At 47.8% G+C, this 16,209-nt stretch overlaps 1 protein-coding gene across 1 annotated transcript; it reads left to right on the top strand.

Annotated features, from left to right (window-relative positions):
- Positions 1-4,402: 4,402 nt before the first annotated feature.
- LOC127294510 (disease resistance protein RGA5) lies at positions 4,403-15,972 on the top strand. Its single transcript, XM_051324344.2, has 4 exons — positions 4,403-5,309; positions 12,070-14,016; positions 14,115-14,336; positions 15,528-15,972. Exons 1-3 carry the CDS (start codon positions 4,474-4,476, stop codon positions 14,143-14,145), a joined length of 2,814 nt encoding a protein of 937 aa, XP_051180304.1. The 5' UTR covers positions 4,403-4,473; the 3' UTR covers positions 14,146-14,336; positions 15,528-15,972.
- The last annotated feature ends 237 nt before the right edge of the window (positions 15,973-16,209 follow it).

Below are 16,209 nucleotides of genomic sequence, written 5' to 3'. Positions count from 1 at the left end.
CCGCTGATCATGGCGTCCCACCACTCCGAGGTCGAGCGGTAATCATGGCTGATGTCAGCACTGTCATCGTTGTCCCAGGACTTGATCTGATTCCAAATGGCCATGGTGAAGGGGCAGTCCTTGCAAAGATGCTCGGCCGTCTCAGGAGCACGGAGGCAAAGAGGGCAGAGAGGGTCATGGGGCCATCCCCTAATGGCGAGCATGTCTGCAGTGAGCAGCCTTCCGTGAAGAGCAAGCCAGCCAAAAAGTTTACATTTCAGCTCGGCGTGGGCCTCCCAGATTTTGTTGGCGAGGAATCTGGCATGCCCACCGAAGAACTGCCAGGACAATGAGAGCTCCTATTCTTGATGAGATCTGGAGATCGAGGGTCCCTTACAGCTACAATTTTTTTATGTGGCAGGTCTCCAGGATGGCCTACGGATAGGCTACAACGACGAGGCATTGCTCACCCTGCAGCTTGCCCTCTCCGTGATCAGGAGCCTAACTAGTTGCGTTGTGGCACGTGAGGATTGGGGATGGGCACTTGATCCAATGGTGGACGTCACTTTCTTGCATGGTGGTTCACTGGTGCGACCTCTGGACAGTGGTTCTTGTCTTTTGGTGCATTTGGAGGCACTGAAACGAGGAGGTCTTCAAGGGAGCCTCGCTAGCAGCGGCGGTGATCAGGAGCAAGATCAAGGAAGAATACGATAGGTAGCGTTTGACGAAGCTTTTCCGCAGAGATTCCAGAGCCGGTGCCCCTTTGGTTGCTAGTACGAGGATTTTTCTTTTTTCTTTTTTAGAGATGTCACCTCATGCTGGCAGCAAAACAGTTTTCGTTGGCGTTGTTGCTGTATTTGACAACCCTTCTATATATATGATTGATACACCTTTGCTTTGAGGGTGTATTCTGGAGAAAACCTAGCATGTCTAAAATAAAACTATATTGTTTACCGTAAAGTTCGCCCAGTACTTCGAATACTACTAGGTATGAGTGACTCGTTTTAGACATTACAATAAACTGTAACGGAATTACCTCGTTTGCAGGATCTGGTTAGGATTTTCTTTTTGGCAAGCACCAATAAAATAGTGGCTATTTTTACGATTTCAGCTATTTGCATGAGATGCTCATAGGAAAGTTGGTCTTGATGTGAATTTGGGTAGCCAGGGGCTGGTTAGTACTCCTATGCTAGCAAGGAAAATGGAGGATGCGCTTGATCGGACAACGGTGATTGTACAAGCAAACGGCACAAATCCAGGGCATCAGTAAAACGGAATTGCTACACACACGACGAATTGCGTACGATGCATGCTACTTTTTCTCTGAGCCCACCACGCTAATCAACGTCAGCACCAGCGCCCTATGCCAAGGCCCAGTCCAAAACAAAACAACACCCATAGTTCTATATGTCTTGGCTTCTTCAGCATCGTTGTATTCAGCCTGACAAGTCTAATAGAGCTGAATACCTTGGTATGACGAATCTGATGGATTACAGATTAACGAGCTACCGTAATTCCCATGGAACAAATGAACAAGCTTTGCATACATATACACTTCCGTGGCAATGTTAAATCTGTCACACAAACAGAAACAATGAGTTCATCCGACACATGTTGTATGCACGGGCATCGAAAGGTAAAGGTCACCCCTCCACCCTCCTTGACATAGCCGCTGCCCCTCCACCTCCACCCTCCTAGCGCTGCCGCCGCCCCTCCATCCTTCACCACCGCCCCCTCCCATCCCCTCTCTTCCCTTTCCACCTTCGCCCAGGGTCGTCTCGCGCGAGGCGGCTCCCGGTGACGACCCGAACCCAAAAAGAGGCGGCCCATCTTTCTCCTCCTAGCCGCCGCCGCCGTCGGGGTCGGCGGTGGCGGCTACGTCCGGCTGCCAAAGCCAGGGGCGGTGGTGGCGCGTCCATGGACTCCCCTTCGCGCGGAGGCGGGGTCCTCCAGGGGCGGCGATAGTGGACGACAGGTCTAGTGGCGGTGGCCTTCGGCTACTTCACCTAAATAAGTTTTCGGTAAATTGAAGTCGAGTTTTTCAGTACGCCCCTTTATGGGCTCAGTTAGAGATTCTCTAATACCATTTGATCTTGGACTTGCGGTGTAGATTGGTCGGCTGTAATTCTGAGTAGAAGAAGTCAAATAGCAAACGCACATAGTCATGTTTCACGCGCGAAAGTGCTTCACACACGACAAATCTTGTCCGATCTGTGTACGATACTCCTTTCTCTTGGTGCTCCCTTCTCTTCCCAGTGCACAAGTTCAGCTAAGATTCAAACCGCAGTACTGCCGAGCCTAGTAAAAATACCATTGGATCCGAAACATATACTAAGAGCATCTCCTCCAACAGCGTTCCGCAAAGCGTTCTCCAAACGACGCTGGATTTATCATTTGGGGACGTGTTTCCTTCGTGATGTGTTTGGGGGACATCGCTTCCCAGCCGCGTCCCCCAAACAAAATTTCAGATATTTAAAACTTAAGCGAATTCGTTCAGACTTGCTATATATTACATAGATTCGAACGAAATTCGATAAAATTTAAACTAAACCCTAATCTAGTAGTACTTGCGGCGGCCAGAGGCGTCGTGTACTGGTGGAAGTTGTACATGTCATCGACAACGACGTCCTGCTTGCCGCGCTCGACGGCCTCGTCCTTCACCACGCCGCTTGTCCCAGCCTCGCCGTCGTCGGTGAGGTCCACGAGCGGCTTCCCAGAGTCACATATGGACATGGTGATCGCCGCGTCGTGGTCGCCCCTCCAGGCGTCCTTGTCGTTCAACGACGCCAAAGACGCCGCTCGCAAGCCAGGGCAGTCCTCGGGGTCATCGTTGCTGGCGATGAGACGTTGCTGCCGCTTGTACTCCGCCAACAGCGCCGCCTTACCGGCTGCCTCGTCGTCCTCCTCCTCCTTCACCTCCGGCTTCGGAGGAGGGCACCGCCGGCGCGCCTGTGCTGCTGTCGGCTAACGCTATTGCCGCCGCGCCTCGGATTGACGGGCGGCGTCGCGAACTCCGGCTCCTCCTTCACCTCGCGGAAGGAGGATCGGCAAACCCGAGGGTTGGAGCGGGCCGCCCAGCGATGGTGCAAGCAACAAAGGCAGTGGCGAGGGACCAAACTTGCTACGACGACAACATGGAGGTTGCATTGCTGGCGGAGGGAGCTCGCAGGCGCACTAGGGGTTGGAGGAGGGGCGCCATGACCGTGATATGCGGAAGATCGTGTCCACGGCCAGTTTCCAGCGCCGCACGCGCATCAGGAGCTCGAGGTTTGGGACTCGTGTCGGATCCTCGACAATATCGAGCCCTCTTTCCACACCGACACAGGAGGCCGCTCGATGCGACACTTGGACATCCACCCTAACTAGTTTTTTTTTTGAATCAATGACAGGCGAGACCGGGGCAAAAGCAGGATGACACTCTGAGAGCCACGGTTCGTTTACATATTATAAGTTTCGGAAAATTTGAATTAATTTTTGCATGTACATATTATATTAATACTTACTCGTGCCAGTTCTCATGTGTAAATCCAATCCTTATAGTGTTATTTGTATATTTTTTCAGATTTATATAAGTGAGATACAATCTTATGTTTTCTGGGGAATTGGCACGTGTAAGCTACATGTAAATATTTATTTTATATTTTTAAAGAACTTTAAATAACAATTTTTTAAAATTTAAATAAACAGGTACGTTTACACCTATTTTTCACTAGCTATTTCGGGAAAGCCTACAGCTATTTTAGAGATGTTTACACTCGTGTCACTCAGTGGAGAGGGTCTATCTTGATAGGAGAATAGACCAGGTCTTTTCTTCCAGATCCCAAGTCAGAGTTTCAGCCCAAAGCCAAACCGCTCTTTGCGTGCGTGTGATGAGTTGGATCGTACAAAAATCGTACGAAATTTGTCGTGTGTATAGCAGCACCCTTTCACGCGTGAAGTTGGCTTTCCGGTAGGCTGATCGTACGAGTATCGTACATGGATTGTCGTGTGTATAGCAGCACTCAAGACGAGTCGCCTGACCAGATGGTGGACAACCAGAATATTTCGGGCAAAGAGAACTCAAAAGAACTGACAGCAGTTAATGCACGGATCTAGATGAATTGTTAACCTCAACATGATGCTAACAGCTACTAATACAGATCTGAGATCTGAGATCTGGTATCGATTCACTTAATCAAAGGTTTTCCAGTCGAGAGTTCGAGATCTCCGTATGGCAATTGGCAACGGAGACAGCTAATGCAGTTGGGCATTAATCATTTCGGGTTTACCTGAATAATGTGCCAGTGTGGTTGCTGGCTTGAGAACCGTGGAGCGCACATGGAAGACACCTCCTATACATGGTAGCAAGGAGATTATTTTAATTTTGTTTGAACGACTTAGACTCAAAGTTCCGGTCAATCCAACTATAAGCCTAAGGAGAAGAGCATCCATTCTCCTACACTGCTACCAGTCTACCACATCCATTCCATACACACACAAAATTAACCAGTAACCATGGAGGGTGCTCTTGTGAGTGTGGCGACGGGAGCTTTGAAACCGGTGGTGGAGAAGCTGTTTGCTCTGCTTGGTGATAAGTACAAGCAGTTCAAGGGGGTGCGGGACCAGATCAGGTTCCTCACCAACGAGCTCACCACCATGCACGCCTTCCTCCTGAAGATGTCGGAGGAGGAGGAGGCAGGTCATGATCCGCTGGACAAGGCGTGGATGAAGGAGGTTCGGGAGCTGTCATACGACATGGAGGAGTCCATCGATGACTTCATGTTGCATGTCGGTGACAAAGATGCTAAGCCAGATGGCTTTATCGACAAGATCAAGCACTCGTTGGGGAAGTTGGGGAAGATGAAGACTCGGCGCCGGATCGGAAAAGAGATCGAAGAGCTGAAGAAGCAAATCATTGAGGTGGGCGACAGGAATGCAAGGTACAAGACAGGAGGTGTCATCTCCAAGATGAGCAACTTGACTATCGACCCTAGAGCACTTGCTATCTTTGAGCATGCCTCTAAACTGGTTGGAGTTGATGAACCCAAGGCTGAGATAATTAAAATGTTGGCTGAAGAGGAAGGATGTGGATCAGCGCCACAACATCCGAAGGTGGTCTCCATCGTTGGATTTGGAGGAATAGGCAAAACAACCCTCGCGAATCAAGTGTATCAAGAGCTCAAGGCGCAATTCCAGTGCAGCGCTTTTATATCTGTGTCTCGCACTCCAGACATGATGAGTATTCTGAGAACTATTCTTAGTGAAGTCAGCAATCAAAAGTATGTAGACACTGAAGCAGGGAGCATCCAACATTTGATCAGCAAGGTCCATGATTTCCTAACAGACCAAAGGTGATGTAGCAATTTTCTCTTAATTAATCATGCTAGTAATTTTCTTTTCAGTAATGTTTCAACTTCTTAAGATTTAATTAAGTAGCAATCCCCATTAACCCTCTTGGTGGTTATGCCTGTAGTTTTGCTGTCTTCACCTTGAATCCTCGGATTTTTGGGCGCCTCTTAAAAAACATTGTGTGTTGCTTATGTATTATGTCCACATAAGATTCCTACTTGTGACTATTAGTATATTTATGCTATCACATGTGTACCTAGTGTGCCCAAAGTTAGTGTTAGATTATTAGGCAATTTCCGTGTGAGTTTAATTACCGAAATCAACATTACAGATGCACAAGCATACTTAACCATACACATCAGACTAAGCACATGCATCAGATCTGAACATGGAACAAGTAGCAGTGCAAGGTAGGAGAGGAAAAGCACGTACATCGCGACCGGGAAGGTCGCACCAGCAGCACCACCACCACCATGGTTGTTGTTGATGTCGCCCATGGTGTAGTCGGATCTGTCGATGAAGCACCCGAACCGTCGAAGAAGAAGACGAACAGCAGCGAGCAGTCGCGCCGAGACGCTCCCCAAAAACCTTATCGCCCGTCTCCCGGTGCAGGATCTCAACGGACGGGGTTTCGGAGGCCTGCTCTCCCGGAAAGCTGTGCACGCAGTCGCCGGGATGGGGAAGACTAGAGAGTAGCGCAGCAAAAGGAACTTCGCGAGAGAGATGGACTAGAGAGTTCTCAGAACTGTATATTTCTCTAGATCTGATCTGTCTCCTTGTATAGCCTGGGAAGCCGACCCGACCCGACCGCGTTGACACGCGTAGGAAGCCAGGGACACGCGGCGAGCATGCACATGCAGGCCGACACGTACCCAACACAGTTGGTGCACCAAGCAAAAATTTAGGCTTCCTTGAGTGTGTCTCGAACTCGAACTCGAGTCACGAAACGCAACGTGCGTGCGTGACGAGGCGAGGCGGGGCGGGCGGAGGAGGAGGAGTGCGCGAGGGCTCTTTCTATTCTCACTCACTTGGAATGACTAGAACAGCAGCCCTTATATACCACTCCAACTCTCTCCCAACTAGCAATGTGGGACTAAACTTTGTCCCCCAAGGCTGTCCCAAGCTGCCAACGTGATGGGCCTTGAGATTTCAGGAATTGTAGACTATATGGGCTGCCTTACTGGGCTGCAGCCCATCTACATTCAACAATCCCCCACCAGATCTCATATGCACATCAGATGACACATTAGTTCCATTCACTGTTTGATATACCTACACTTCGGTGGAGACTGTTAAGTTGAACTTTCACTTAGGCAAGGTGCTACGCTTGACTACAACTGAACAATGGACTATGCCTTGAATTGTCAGTCTTTGTGCAGCAAGTTTCGCTCAATGCCGGCACGGTACTAGGCTGCCATAGCCTTCCCCTCGGGTGGAGCTTATAAGTCATACTCCTCGGCCTTTCATGAGCTTACTAGAGATTCACCCAAATCTCCCACACTATGACCAGTAGTGTCACTCATATAGGTGTGTTCTTCAAAGATCGCCCTGTAGGACAGCGTCTTCGCTCATTAAGAGCCGCTCAGAACACATTAAGACATCGTCAACCTGCCTTACAGTAGCTATGAGAGAATTGCATCTGCAGCGGAGTGGGAGTATTAAATTTTCTCTCAACTCAGTTACTCCGGTTTGTTTTCCCAAGTCCTAGTTCACGGAATTTCCGATCACCTAGGTTGGGTTACCCCCTCGGCAACTCAAGTGGGTCTCAAACCCATCTCCATCGATGCAAGGTCTATCATATTTCTTGATAGTCCTTTTGTGAAAGGATCTGCCAGATTTTTAGCACTTTGGACATAATCCAATGCTATCACTCCGGAGTTCTTCAGTTTTTTGACAGACTTCAATATCCTCTTGATATGTTTGGAACTTTTCATATTATCCTTAGAACTTTTAACTTTGATAATCACAGTTTGATTATCACAGTTCATGAGGATAGCCGGTATTGGTTTTTCAATCATAGGCAAGTCCATCAAGAGCTCACGAAGCCATTCCGCTTCGACAGTAGCTGTATCTAATGCTGTGAGTTCTACTTCCATAGTTGACCTCGTTAAGATGGTCTGCTTGCAAGACTTCCAGGAAACAGCGCCACCACCAAGAGTGAAAACATATCCACTTGTGGCCTTCATTTTAGCATCAGAAATCCAATTGGAATCACTATACCCTTCAAGTCCTCTTGGATACCCGGTATAATGAATTCCATAACTCATGGTTCCCTTTAGATAGCGCATCACTCTCTCAAGAGCATGCCAATGATCATCTCCCGGGTTGGCCACAAACCGGCTAAGTTTGCATACAGAAAACGAGATATCAGGCCTCGTAGCGCAAGCTAAATACATGAGTGATCTCTAGTTGCCTTTTCATTCTTTCGAAGCAAGACACTAGGATCATAAGGCGTGAGAGAAGATTTGCAATCAGCATAGCCAAATCTGCTCAACACCTTCTCAACATAATGAGATTGCACAAGTGTAATCCCATTATTCCCATCTCTCAATAACTTGATGTTCAATATAACATCAGCTTCTCCAAGATCTTTCATCTCGAAACACTGAGATAAGAAGGTTTTTACCTCCTCAATCACTTTGAGACTTATCCCAAAAATTAGTATGCCATCCACATACAGGCATAGGACAACTCCCTCACCCCCACCATGGCGGTAATACACACATTTGTCGGCTTCATTGACAACAAAGCCCACAGATGTCAAAGTTTTTTCGAACTTCTCATGCCATTGTTTGGGTGCTTGTTTGAGACCATACAAAGATTTCTTTAATTTACACACCTTTCTTTCTTGACCTTGTAGTACAAAACCATCAGGCTGTTCCATGTAAATTTTCTCGTCCAACTCTCCATTTAGGAAAGACGTCTTAACGTCCATTTGATGAACGAGAAGACCGCGTGAGGCAGCCAATGACAGTAGTACTCGAATTGTGGTCAATCTCGCTATAGGTGATTAGGTATCGAAGAAATCTTCGCCTTCCTTTTGGGTATAGCCTTTGGCTACAAGCCGAGCTTTGTACTTCTCAATAGTACCATCAGCTCGAAGCTTCTTCTTAAATACCCATTTACATCCTACAGGTTTGCAACCATAAGGACGCTCAGTTAACTCCCAAGTTCCATTAGCCAAGATGGAATCCATCTCGCTTTGAACCGCTTCCTTCCGTCTGCATCAGGAGATGCGAGAGCTTCTGAAACAGTAGTGGGAGTATCATCCACAACATACACAATGAAATCATTACCAAAAGACTTCGCACTCCTTTGTCTCTTACTCCTTGTGGGAGCTTCATTGTCATCTTCATCAGAATCTGAACTCTCATCATCAGATTCCTCATCAGACTCCATAGGAGTTTCATGTATTGGATCAGATTCCCAACTAGACATGCCATGCATATCTCTCATAGGAAATATATCCTCAAAGAATGTAGCATCTCTTGATTCAAAGATGGTGCCAACATTCATGTCATCCACTCCAGATTTCACCACAAGAAATCTATAAGCAATGCTATGGGCAGCATAGCCAAGAAAGACACAGTCCACGGTTTTTGGTCCAAGCTTTCGCTTTTTGGTGATTGGCAAATTCACTTTAGCCAAACAACCCCAAGTTCGTAGGTAGGAGAGTGTTGGTCTTTTCTTTTCCCATTCCTCATATGGGGTAATCTCTTTATTCTTGGTTGGAACACGATTTAGGACATGACATGAAGTCAATATAGCCTCCCCCACCATTCCTTGGATAAACCCGAAACATCTAACATGGCATTAACCAAATCTGTTAGAGTACGGTTTTTCCTTTCCGCAATCCCATTGGATTGTGGGGAATTGGGAGGCGTCCTCTCATGGATTATACCATGTTCCGCACAGAATAAATTGAACTCATTAGAAAAGTACTCTCCACCACGATCGGACCGAACCCTTTTTATCTTTGTTTCAAGTTGATTCTCAACTTCAGCCTTATAGATTTTAAAGAAATTAAGAGCCTCATCTTTAGTTTTCAGGAGATACACATAACAGTACCTAGTGGAATCATCAATCAAAGTCATGAAAAATTTATTTCCACCTTTTGTCAACTCACCATTCATCTCACATAGATCTGAATGTATGAGCTCTAGTGGTGCCAAGTTTCTTTCCTTCGCAGGTTTGTGAGGCTTGCGAGGCTGCTTTGCTTGCACACAAGCATGGCACTTAGAGCCTTTGACAAAGGTGAATTTCGGAATTAAACTCATATCAGCAAGCCGCGTCATACAACCGAAATTAACATGACAAAGTCGTGAATGCCAAACATTAGTTTCATTAATACTAGTGCTTACATGGTTCACAACATTATCACAGAAGTCTTCTAGAGAGAAGCGCAACATTCCCTCACACTCATATCTCTTTCCAACAAAAGTTCCATACTTAGACAGTACAACTTTATTGGACTCAAACACCAACTTAAACCCATCTTTCATAAGACGGGAGCCACTAACGAGATTCTTCTTGATGGAAGGGACATGCAGCACGTTCTTCAGTTGCACGATCTTTCCCGAAGTAAACTTCAGATCTACCTTGCCAACACCACGAACAGTAGCATGTAACCCATTCCCCATCATTACTGAGGAACCTCGGGCCTGATAAGAGGTAAACATGGAGATGTCAGCACACACATGAACATTAGCACCTGTATCAACCCACCATTCTGTGGGCTGAAACACCGAAAGAACAGTAGGTAACATATTACCATACCCTGTAGTTCCTTCCTCTGTGTTGCCAATGACCATGCTGACAGAATTTGAGTTCTGTCCAGCCTGACATTTCTTTCCTTTGCGTTGTGGACAACGATTGGCCCAATGGCCAGTCTCGCCACACACCCAGCAAGGCTCTTTCTTCTCCGTTTTTCCCTTCTTCTTGAAGTTGGTAGTCTGGGAGACTCCCTTATTCTTTCCCTTGGACTTGTGGGCATTTTTCTGCACCATATTAGCAGCAGAACGTCCCTCGGTTCCTCCAGTGTGTTTGTCTTTTGCCCTCGCCTTCTCCTCAACATCCAGAGAGCCCATGATATTCTCAACAGAAAACTCATGCCTCTGATGTTTCAGGGAAGTGGCAAAGTTCCTCCATGAAGGGGGAAGCTTAGCGACAATGCATCCCGCGACAAACTTGTCCGGTAGCACACACTTGAGGAGCTCAAGTTCTTTTGCCATGATCTGTATCTCATGAGCCTGTTCTACCACAGATCGGTTCTCAACCATTCTGTAGTCATTGAACTGCTCCATAGCATACAGTTCACCTCCGGCATCGGCAGCACCAAACTTAGCGTCCAGTGCATCCCACAGTTCCTTCCCATTTCGTATGTGCAGATAAGCATCAACCAACTTGTCTCCAAGCACACTTAGGACGACACCCACAAAGATTACGGTGGCATCCCCGAACGCTTTATCCTCTTCAGGAGTAAGCGGACCTCTGGGAGTACCTTCCGCAACTCGATGCACGCCCATAGAAGTGAGCCACAAGAGGGTCTTACTCTGCCATCTCTTGAAATGAGAACCCGTAAACGGGCTCGGTTTAAGCGCAGCAGCAAAACCAGACGGTGAAAATTGCCTAAGCATATAAGGTTTTTGGATTGTTAGATTATTAGGCAATTTCCGTGTGAGTTTAATTACCGAAATCAACATTATAGATGCACAAGCATACTTAACCATACACATCAGACTAAGCACATGCATCAGATCTGAACATGGAACAAGTAGCAGTGCAAGGTAGGAGAGGAAAAGCACGTACATCGCGACCGGGAAGGTCGCACCAGCAGCACCACCACCACCATGGTTGTTGTTGATGTCGCCCATGGTGTAGTCGGATCTGTCGATGAAGCACCCGAACCGTCGAAGAAGAAGACGAACAGCAGCGAGCAGTCGCGCCGAGACGCTCCCCAAAAACCTTATCGCCCGTCTCCCGGTGCAGGATCTCAACGGACGGAGTTTCGGAGGCCTGCTCTCCCGGAAGGCTGTGCACGTAGTCGCCGGGATGGGGAAGACTAGAGAGTAGCGCAGCAAAAGGAACTTCGTGAGAGAGATGGACTAGAGAGTTCTCAGAACTGTATATTTCTCTAGATCTGATCTGTCTCCTTGTATAGCCTGGGAAGCCGACCTGACCCGACCGCGTTGACACGCGTAGGAAGCCAGGGACACGCGGCGAGCATGCACATGCAGGCCGACACGTACCCAACACAGTTGGTGCACCAAGCAAAAATTTAGGCTTCCTTGAGTGTGTCTCGAACTCGAACTCGAGTCACGAAACGCAACGTGCATGCGTGACGAGGCGGGGCGGGCGGAGGAGGAGGAGTGCGCGAGGGCTCTTTCTATTCTCACTCACTTGGAATGACTAGAACAGCAGCCCTTATATACCACTCCAACTCTCTCCCAACTAGCAATGTGGGACTAAACTTTGTCCCCCAAGGCTGTCCCAAGCTGCCAACGTGATGGGCCTTGAGATTTCAGGAATTGTAGACTATATGGGCTGCCTTACTGGGCTGCAGCCCATCTACATTCAACAGTTAGGTCCATGTAGGATTATTTTTTGTGGTCAAGACATCTATACTTTCAACCGTTGATTTTTTCCGACGTAACGTATCATACAAACATATGTTTATTAAATGCGGCCTTTTTATTTCTTGGTTGGATACTCTTTACACTTTACAATAAGGCCACACTAATATCACTCATAAATTATGTGCAGATACATTATCGTAGTTGATGATATATGGAGCGTGGCAGCATGGGAAATCATTAAGTATGCATTCCCCATGATGAGTGGAGGCAGCAGAATAATCACAACTTCCCGTGTTAAAGATGTTGCTCATTCATGTTGCTCATCATTCAGTGGTTGTGTCTATAATATAAGGCCTCTTGATATGATGCACTCAAGACAATTGTTCCATAGAAGACTATTCAAATCTGAAGAAGATTTCCCTTCACACCTCAAAGATGTTTCAGATCAAATATTGAAAAAGTGTGATGGATTACCTTTGGCAATCATTGCAATATCTGGTTTACTGGCTGACAGAGAAAATACAAAAGATGAATGGGATCAAGTGAAAGTTTCAATAGGTTGTGCACTTGAACGAAATCCTAGTGTTGAAGGAATGATGAAGATAATATCACTTAGTTACTTTGATCTTCCTGCTCATCTCAAAACTTGTTTACTGTATTTGAGTATATTTCCTGAAGATGATATTATTCAGAAGAAGACCCTGATATGGAAATGGATTGCTGAGGGATTCATTTATAATGAAGGCAGATATACACTGTACGAGTTGGGAGAGAAGTGTTTCAATGAGCTTGTCAACCGAAGTCTAATTCAACCTGTGAAGACAAAGTATGGTGTGGTCAAGAGGTGTCGAGTTCATGACACCATCCTTGATTTCATTATATCAAAGTCAATTGAAGAGAACTTTGTTACTTTAGTTAGCGATTCCAATACAACTGAAATGCAAAGCAAAGTTCGTCGGCTTTCTCTCCAAGGATACAATGAAGGGAATTTATTTGTGCCAGATAACTTAGTCTTGTATCATGTCCGATCACTTCATGTGTTTGGGCATTCAGGGGATACCCATTCTCTGGATCGATTCACACATTTGCGTGTTCTGGACTTTGTAGATTGTTACCACTTAGAAAACCATTATGTTGAAGATATATGGAGGCTATTGCAGTTGAGATACCTAAACCTCAGATGGACACATGTTAGTAAGCTGCCTCAGCGAATTGGAGATCTATTGTGCTTAGAGATGCTAGACATAAGAGACACCACCGTAGATGAATTACCAACCTCCATTGTCAATCTCAAAAAATTGGCGCATCTATATGTTGATTTTCGTGTTATATTTCCTGATGGAATTGCAAAGATGCAAGCCGTAGAGAAGTATATAAATGTCCATGTCTCCCGACAATCAACAAAATTCCTGCAAGAACTTGGCCAGTTGAATAATTTGAAGAAAGTGCGCCTTAATTTGAAAGGTGTTTGTGGCACGGGAGACGAAAATGGAGTTGCAGAGGTGGACGTGAAAGCCATTGTGTCTTCTCTGCAGAACCTTCATACTCTTAAAATTAGTCATGCTGGCAACTTCTTGACGGAAGCATTTTTGCCTAGGCCAGCCCTCAAAAACCTCCAGGTTTCGGGTTCAACCGTCACAAGGGTTCCGAATTCAGTGGGCTCCCTCGTCAACCTCCGGTCATTAAGGCTTTCGATGGTATGTTTCAGGGAGGAAGACCTCTGTATTCTTGGTGGATTACCCGCTCTGCTCAAACTGAGGATAATAATTAGGAAGTGTGAAGATATCGCTGAAACCAGAGCCATAGTCAGTGGTGCACACGGATTTTCGTGCTTAAGGAAATTTCTTTATGCCATACGGCATGGCGAAATGGATCTTATGTTTGCAGCAGGATCCATGCCGAAGCTAGAAGTTTTTACTACTCGTTTCGATGTAGTTAAAACAGAGTCTTTCACTGGCGGCGATTTCGATTTCGGAATTGAAAACCTCACCTGCCTCACTACAGTCAAATGTAAAGCATATGGCCGTACAATCAAGACTGATGACGCCGCAAAGGCTGCTATGGAGAGGAAAGTGAGAACACACCCCAACCAGCCTAGCCTGACATTTAATTATTATGTTCCGATGGTGGACAGGTACTAATTTTTCCGCTGAACAGGGCCACCTTATATAATTTCCAAACTATGTATGTCTGTTACGTTGCCTGACATGATCAGGATCTCTGTATCTTTAGTTCGGGGGCACTATACTACACTACAGCGTGAGGCCGGGAGGCGTAGAAGACGAGCGTGGACCGCAGAAGAATATGGCGCACACTAGGATTGGCATCTGGGCAATGGCCTTGTTGGCGTAGCCATGGTGGTGGAGGACAGCGTCGACCTTGGCGGTAACGGTGATGCGGACAGAGCCGGATGTCTAGAAGGTGGGATGGTGGTGGCAGGGCGGACGCTACGAGGTTTCCCCTCCTCGAAATAGGCTTTCGCCCCGCTATATTAATATAGCACAACACCGATACAACATAGGATCCATTGCTGGGGCAAACAGCACAAAGCAAGCTCAAAAGAAAACACAAAAGAAAGAAAAGAGAAACTAATGCCGAAAGGGACGGATCAACGAAAACGGAGATGCCTCGCAACTGCTGCGCCCGCCAGATAATTCCCACCACGCTCCTAGCACTCTGAAGTTCCGTGTACCAAGCAACACCTTCAAGAAGGGGTGCGACGACGACGTCACTGCTGCCCGGAGTAGTCCTAGGGTTTCCCCCGGTACACGCAAGGACGAGGAAACAGGGCTTCACCCAACGCCCTCCAGGAAGGAAGAATGGCGCCCGCGGGCGTCACCTCGTCGGTGCCGGCAAAGCCGACAGGGATTTCTCCCGACCCTCGCAACCTCGCCTTGGACACTCCATTGTGCTCCACCACACTCGCCACCCACCACCATGCGCCACCACAGCCTTGCAAGCACCACCGCCGTCTCACCGTGACCAACAAAGCGGGATCATCACGAACAGGACGAGCTAGCCGGGAGCGGGAGACAGCACGCCAGCAGCCACGCCGGAGGTACCACCTCCACCGCCACCTGCGGACACCGACCGGACGCGGCGACCGGAACACACCAGGCCCACCTGGCCCGGCCGAGCCCGAGCGGGCTCGTGAAGTTCCTGTCTATGCGCTGCAGTGTACGCGCCGCCGACGTTGCCGCCCCGAGCTCCGGCCTTCTCTCCGTCCGCCTAGAGGAGCACCACGGGGCGAGGAGCCCGGCCCGCCGGACCAGATGGGGCCCGAAGGGCCAGATCTCGCCGAGCAGAGGAGTCCCGAGCCATCGCGCCGTCCCACGGCCAAGGAGCCCCCGCCGCCGCTCGTTGCCACCCGCCGCCGCACCGCCCGGGAGGGAGCGCCGCCGCCGGATCCCCGCCGACTGGGCGCACCGTCGCCGCTGCCACCCCGCCTGGAGAGGACGCGCCGGGTAAGAAAGGGCCACCGCCGCCGGCACCGCCCGGGCTTTGCCCGGCGGCTTCCGCCGGCGGCGGCGGTGGGGGAGGACGGGGAAGGACGGGGGAGGAGTGCTAGGGATGGCGTCCTGGAGTCGCCCGCGGGGGAGCGACCCGAGGACGAGGACGAAGCGTTTCCTTCTTTCTCGCTACGAGGTTTCCCAGACTTCATTCAAGCATGTCCGGAAAGCTTCTGGATTACTATGGTTCAAATGCTAGCAGAGCACGCACATCGTTATTTCCATCCGGTGCATGCACTATATTCAAACAGGTTTAATTGTTGTAAGATCGTTCAGTGCTTTGAGTTCATCTGGATCTTACTGTAAGATTTAAGCTTATTCCGTATTGTCACCTGTAATTATGTTTTGGAGTTCAGTTGTTAGGTTTCAAAGATGTGGACTTCACCTGTAGGAAAGAATTTTTTTCAACCTGTCTACATAGTCCTTGTCAAGAAACTAAGAAGTTCCGTACGAACTTTATTAGGAGCAGCAGTGTGCATATGGGATGTTTGTATCATATTCGTACAGTCTTTAGCTTCCACAAGGATTGCAGGCGTTTGAATTATGATGTCAATTGTTTAAGTTCTGTTTCTTTCTGTTCATTTGTCTTTTGCAGAGGTTTGACGGTAATCTTAATCTCTGTCCCCGTGACCATCACGTCGATAAACAAGTTATCAGGTAGTTTCAGTAATCGTTATATAGAAGCACCTATCTCAGATCCTGTGCTACAATCAATGGTGAATGTCATAGTAGTAGCTCCAAAGATAGGTACCTCCGATGATGTATTTTCTCCATAGTTTTAGCTGATTTGATTTTGGTCCACGTCCTCCAATCTCACA

This window comes from Lolium perenne, chromosome 1 (genome assembly GCF_019359855.2).
Source record: "Lolium perenne isolate Kyuss_39 chromosome 1, Kyuss_2.0, whole genome shotgun sequence".
Taxonomy (NCBI): Eukaryota; Viridiplantae; Streptophyta; class Magnoliopsida; order Poales; family Poaceae; genus Lolium; species Lolium perenne.
Note: the sequence above shows the minus strand (reverse complement) of the source record. Positions and strands in the feature narration are given on the sequence as shown.

What these genes read in the sequence shown, in the direction of transcription:
- LOC127294510 (XM_051324344.2), top strand. Translation starts at nt 4,474, where the DNA reads ATGGAGGGTGCTCTTGTGAGTGTGGCGACGGGAGCTTTGAAACCGGTG. An exon ending in GATTTCCTAACAGACCAAAG is followed by an intron (nt 5,310 to 12,069) that starts GTGATGTAGCAA and finishes AATTATGTGCAG; the next exon opens with ATACATTATCGTAGTTGATG. An exon ending in TATGTTCCGATGGTGGACAG is followed by an intron (nt 14,017 to 14,114) that starts GTACTAATTTTT and finishes CTGTATCTTTAG; the next exon opens with TTCGGGGGCACTATACTACA.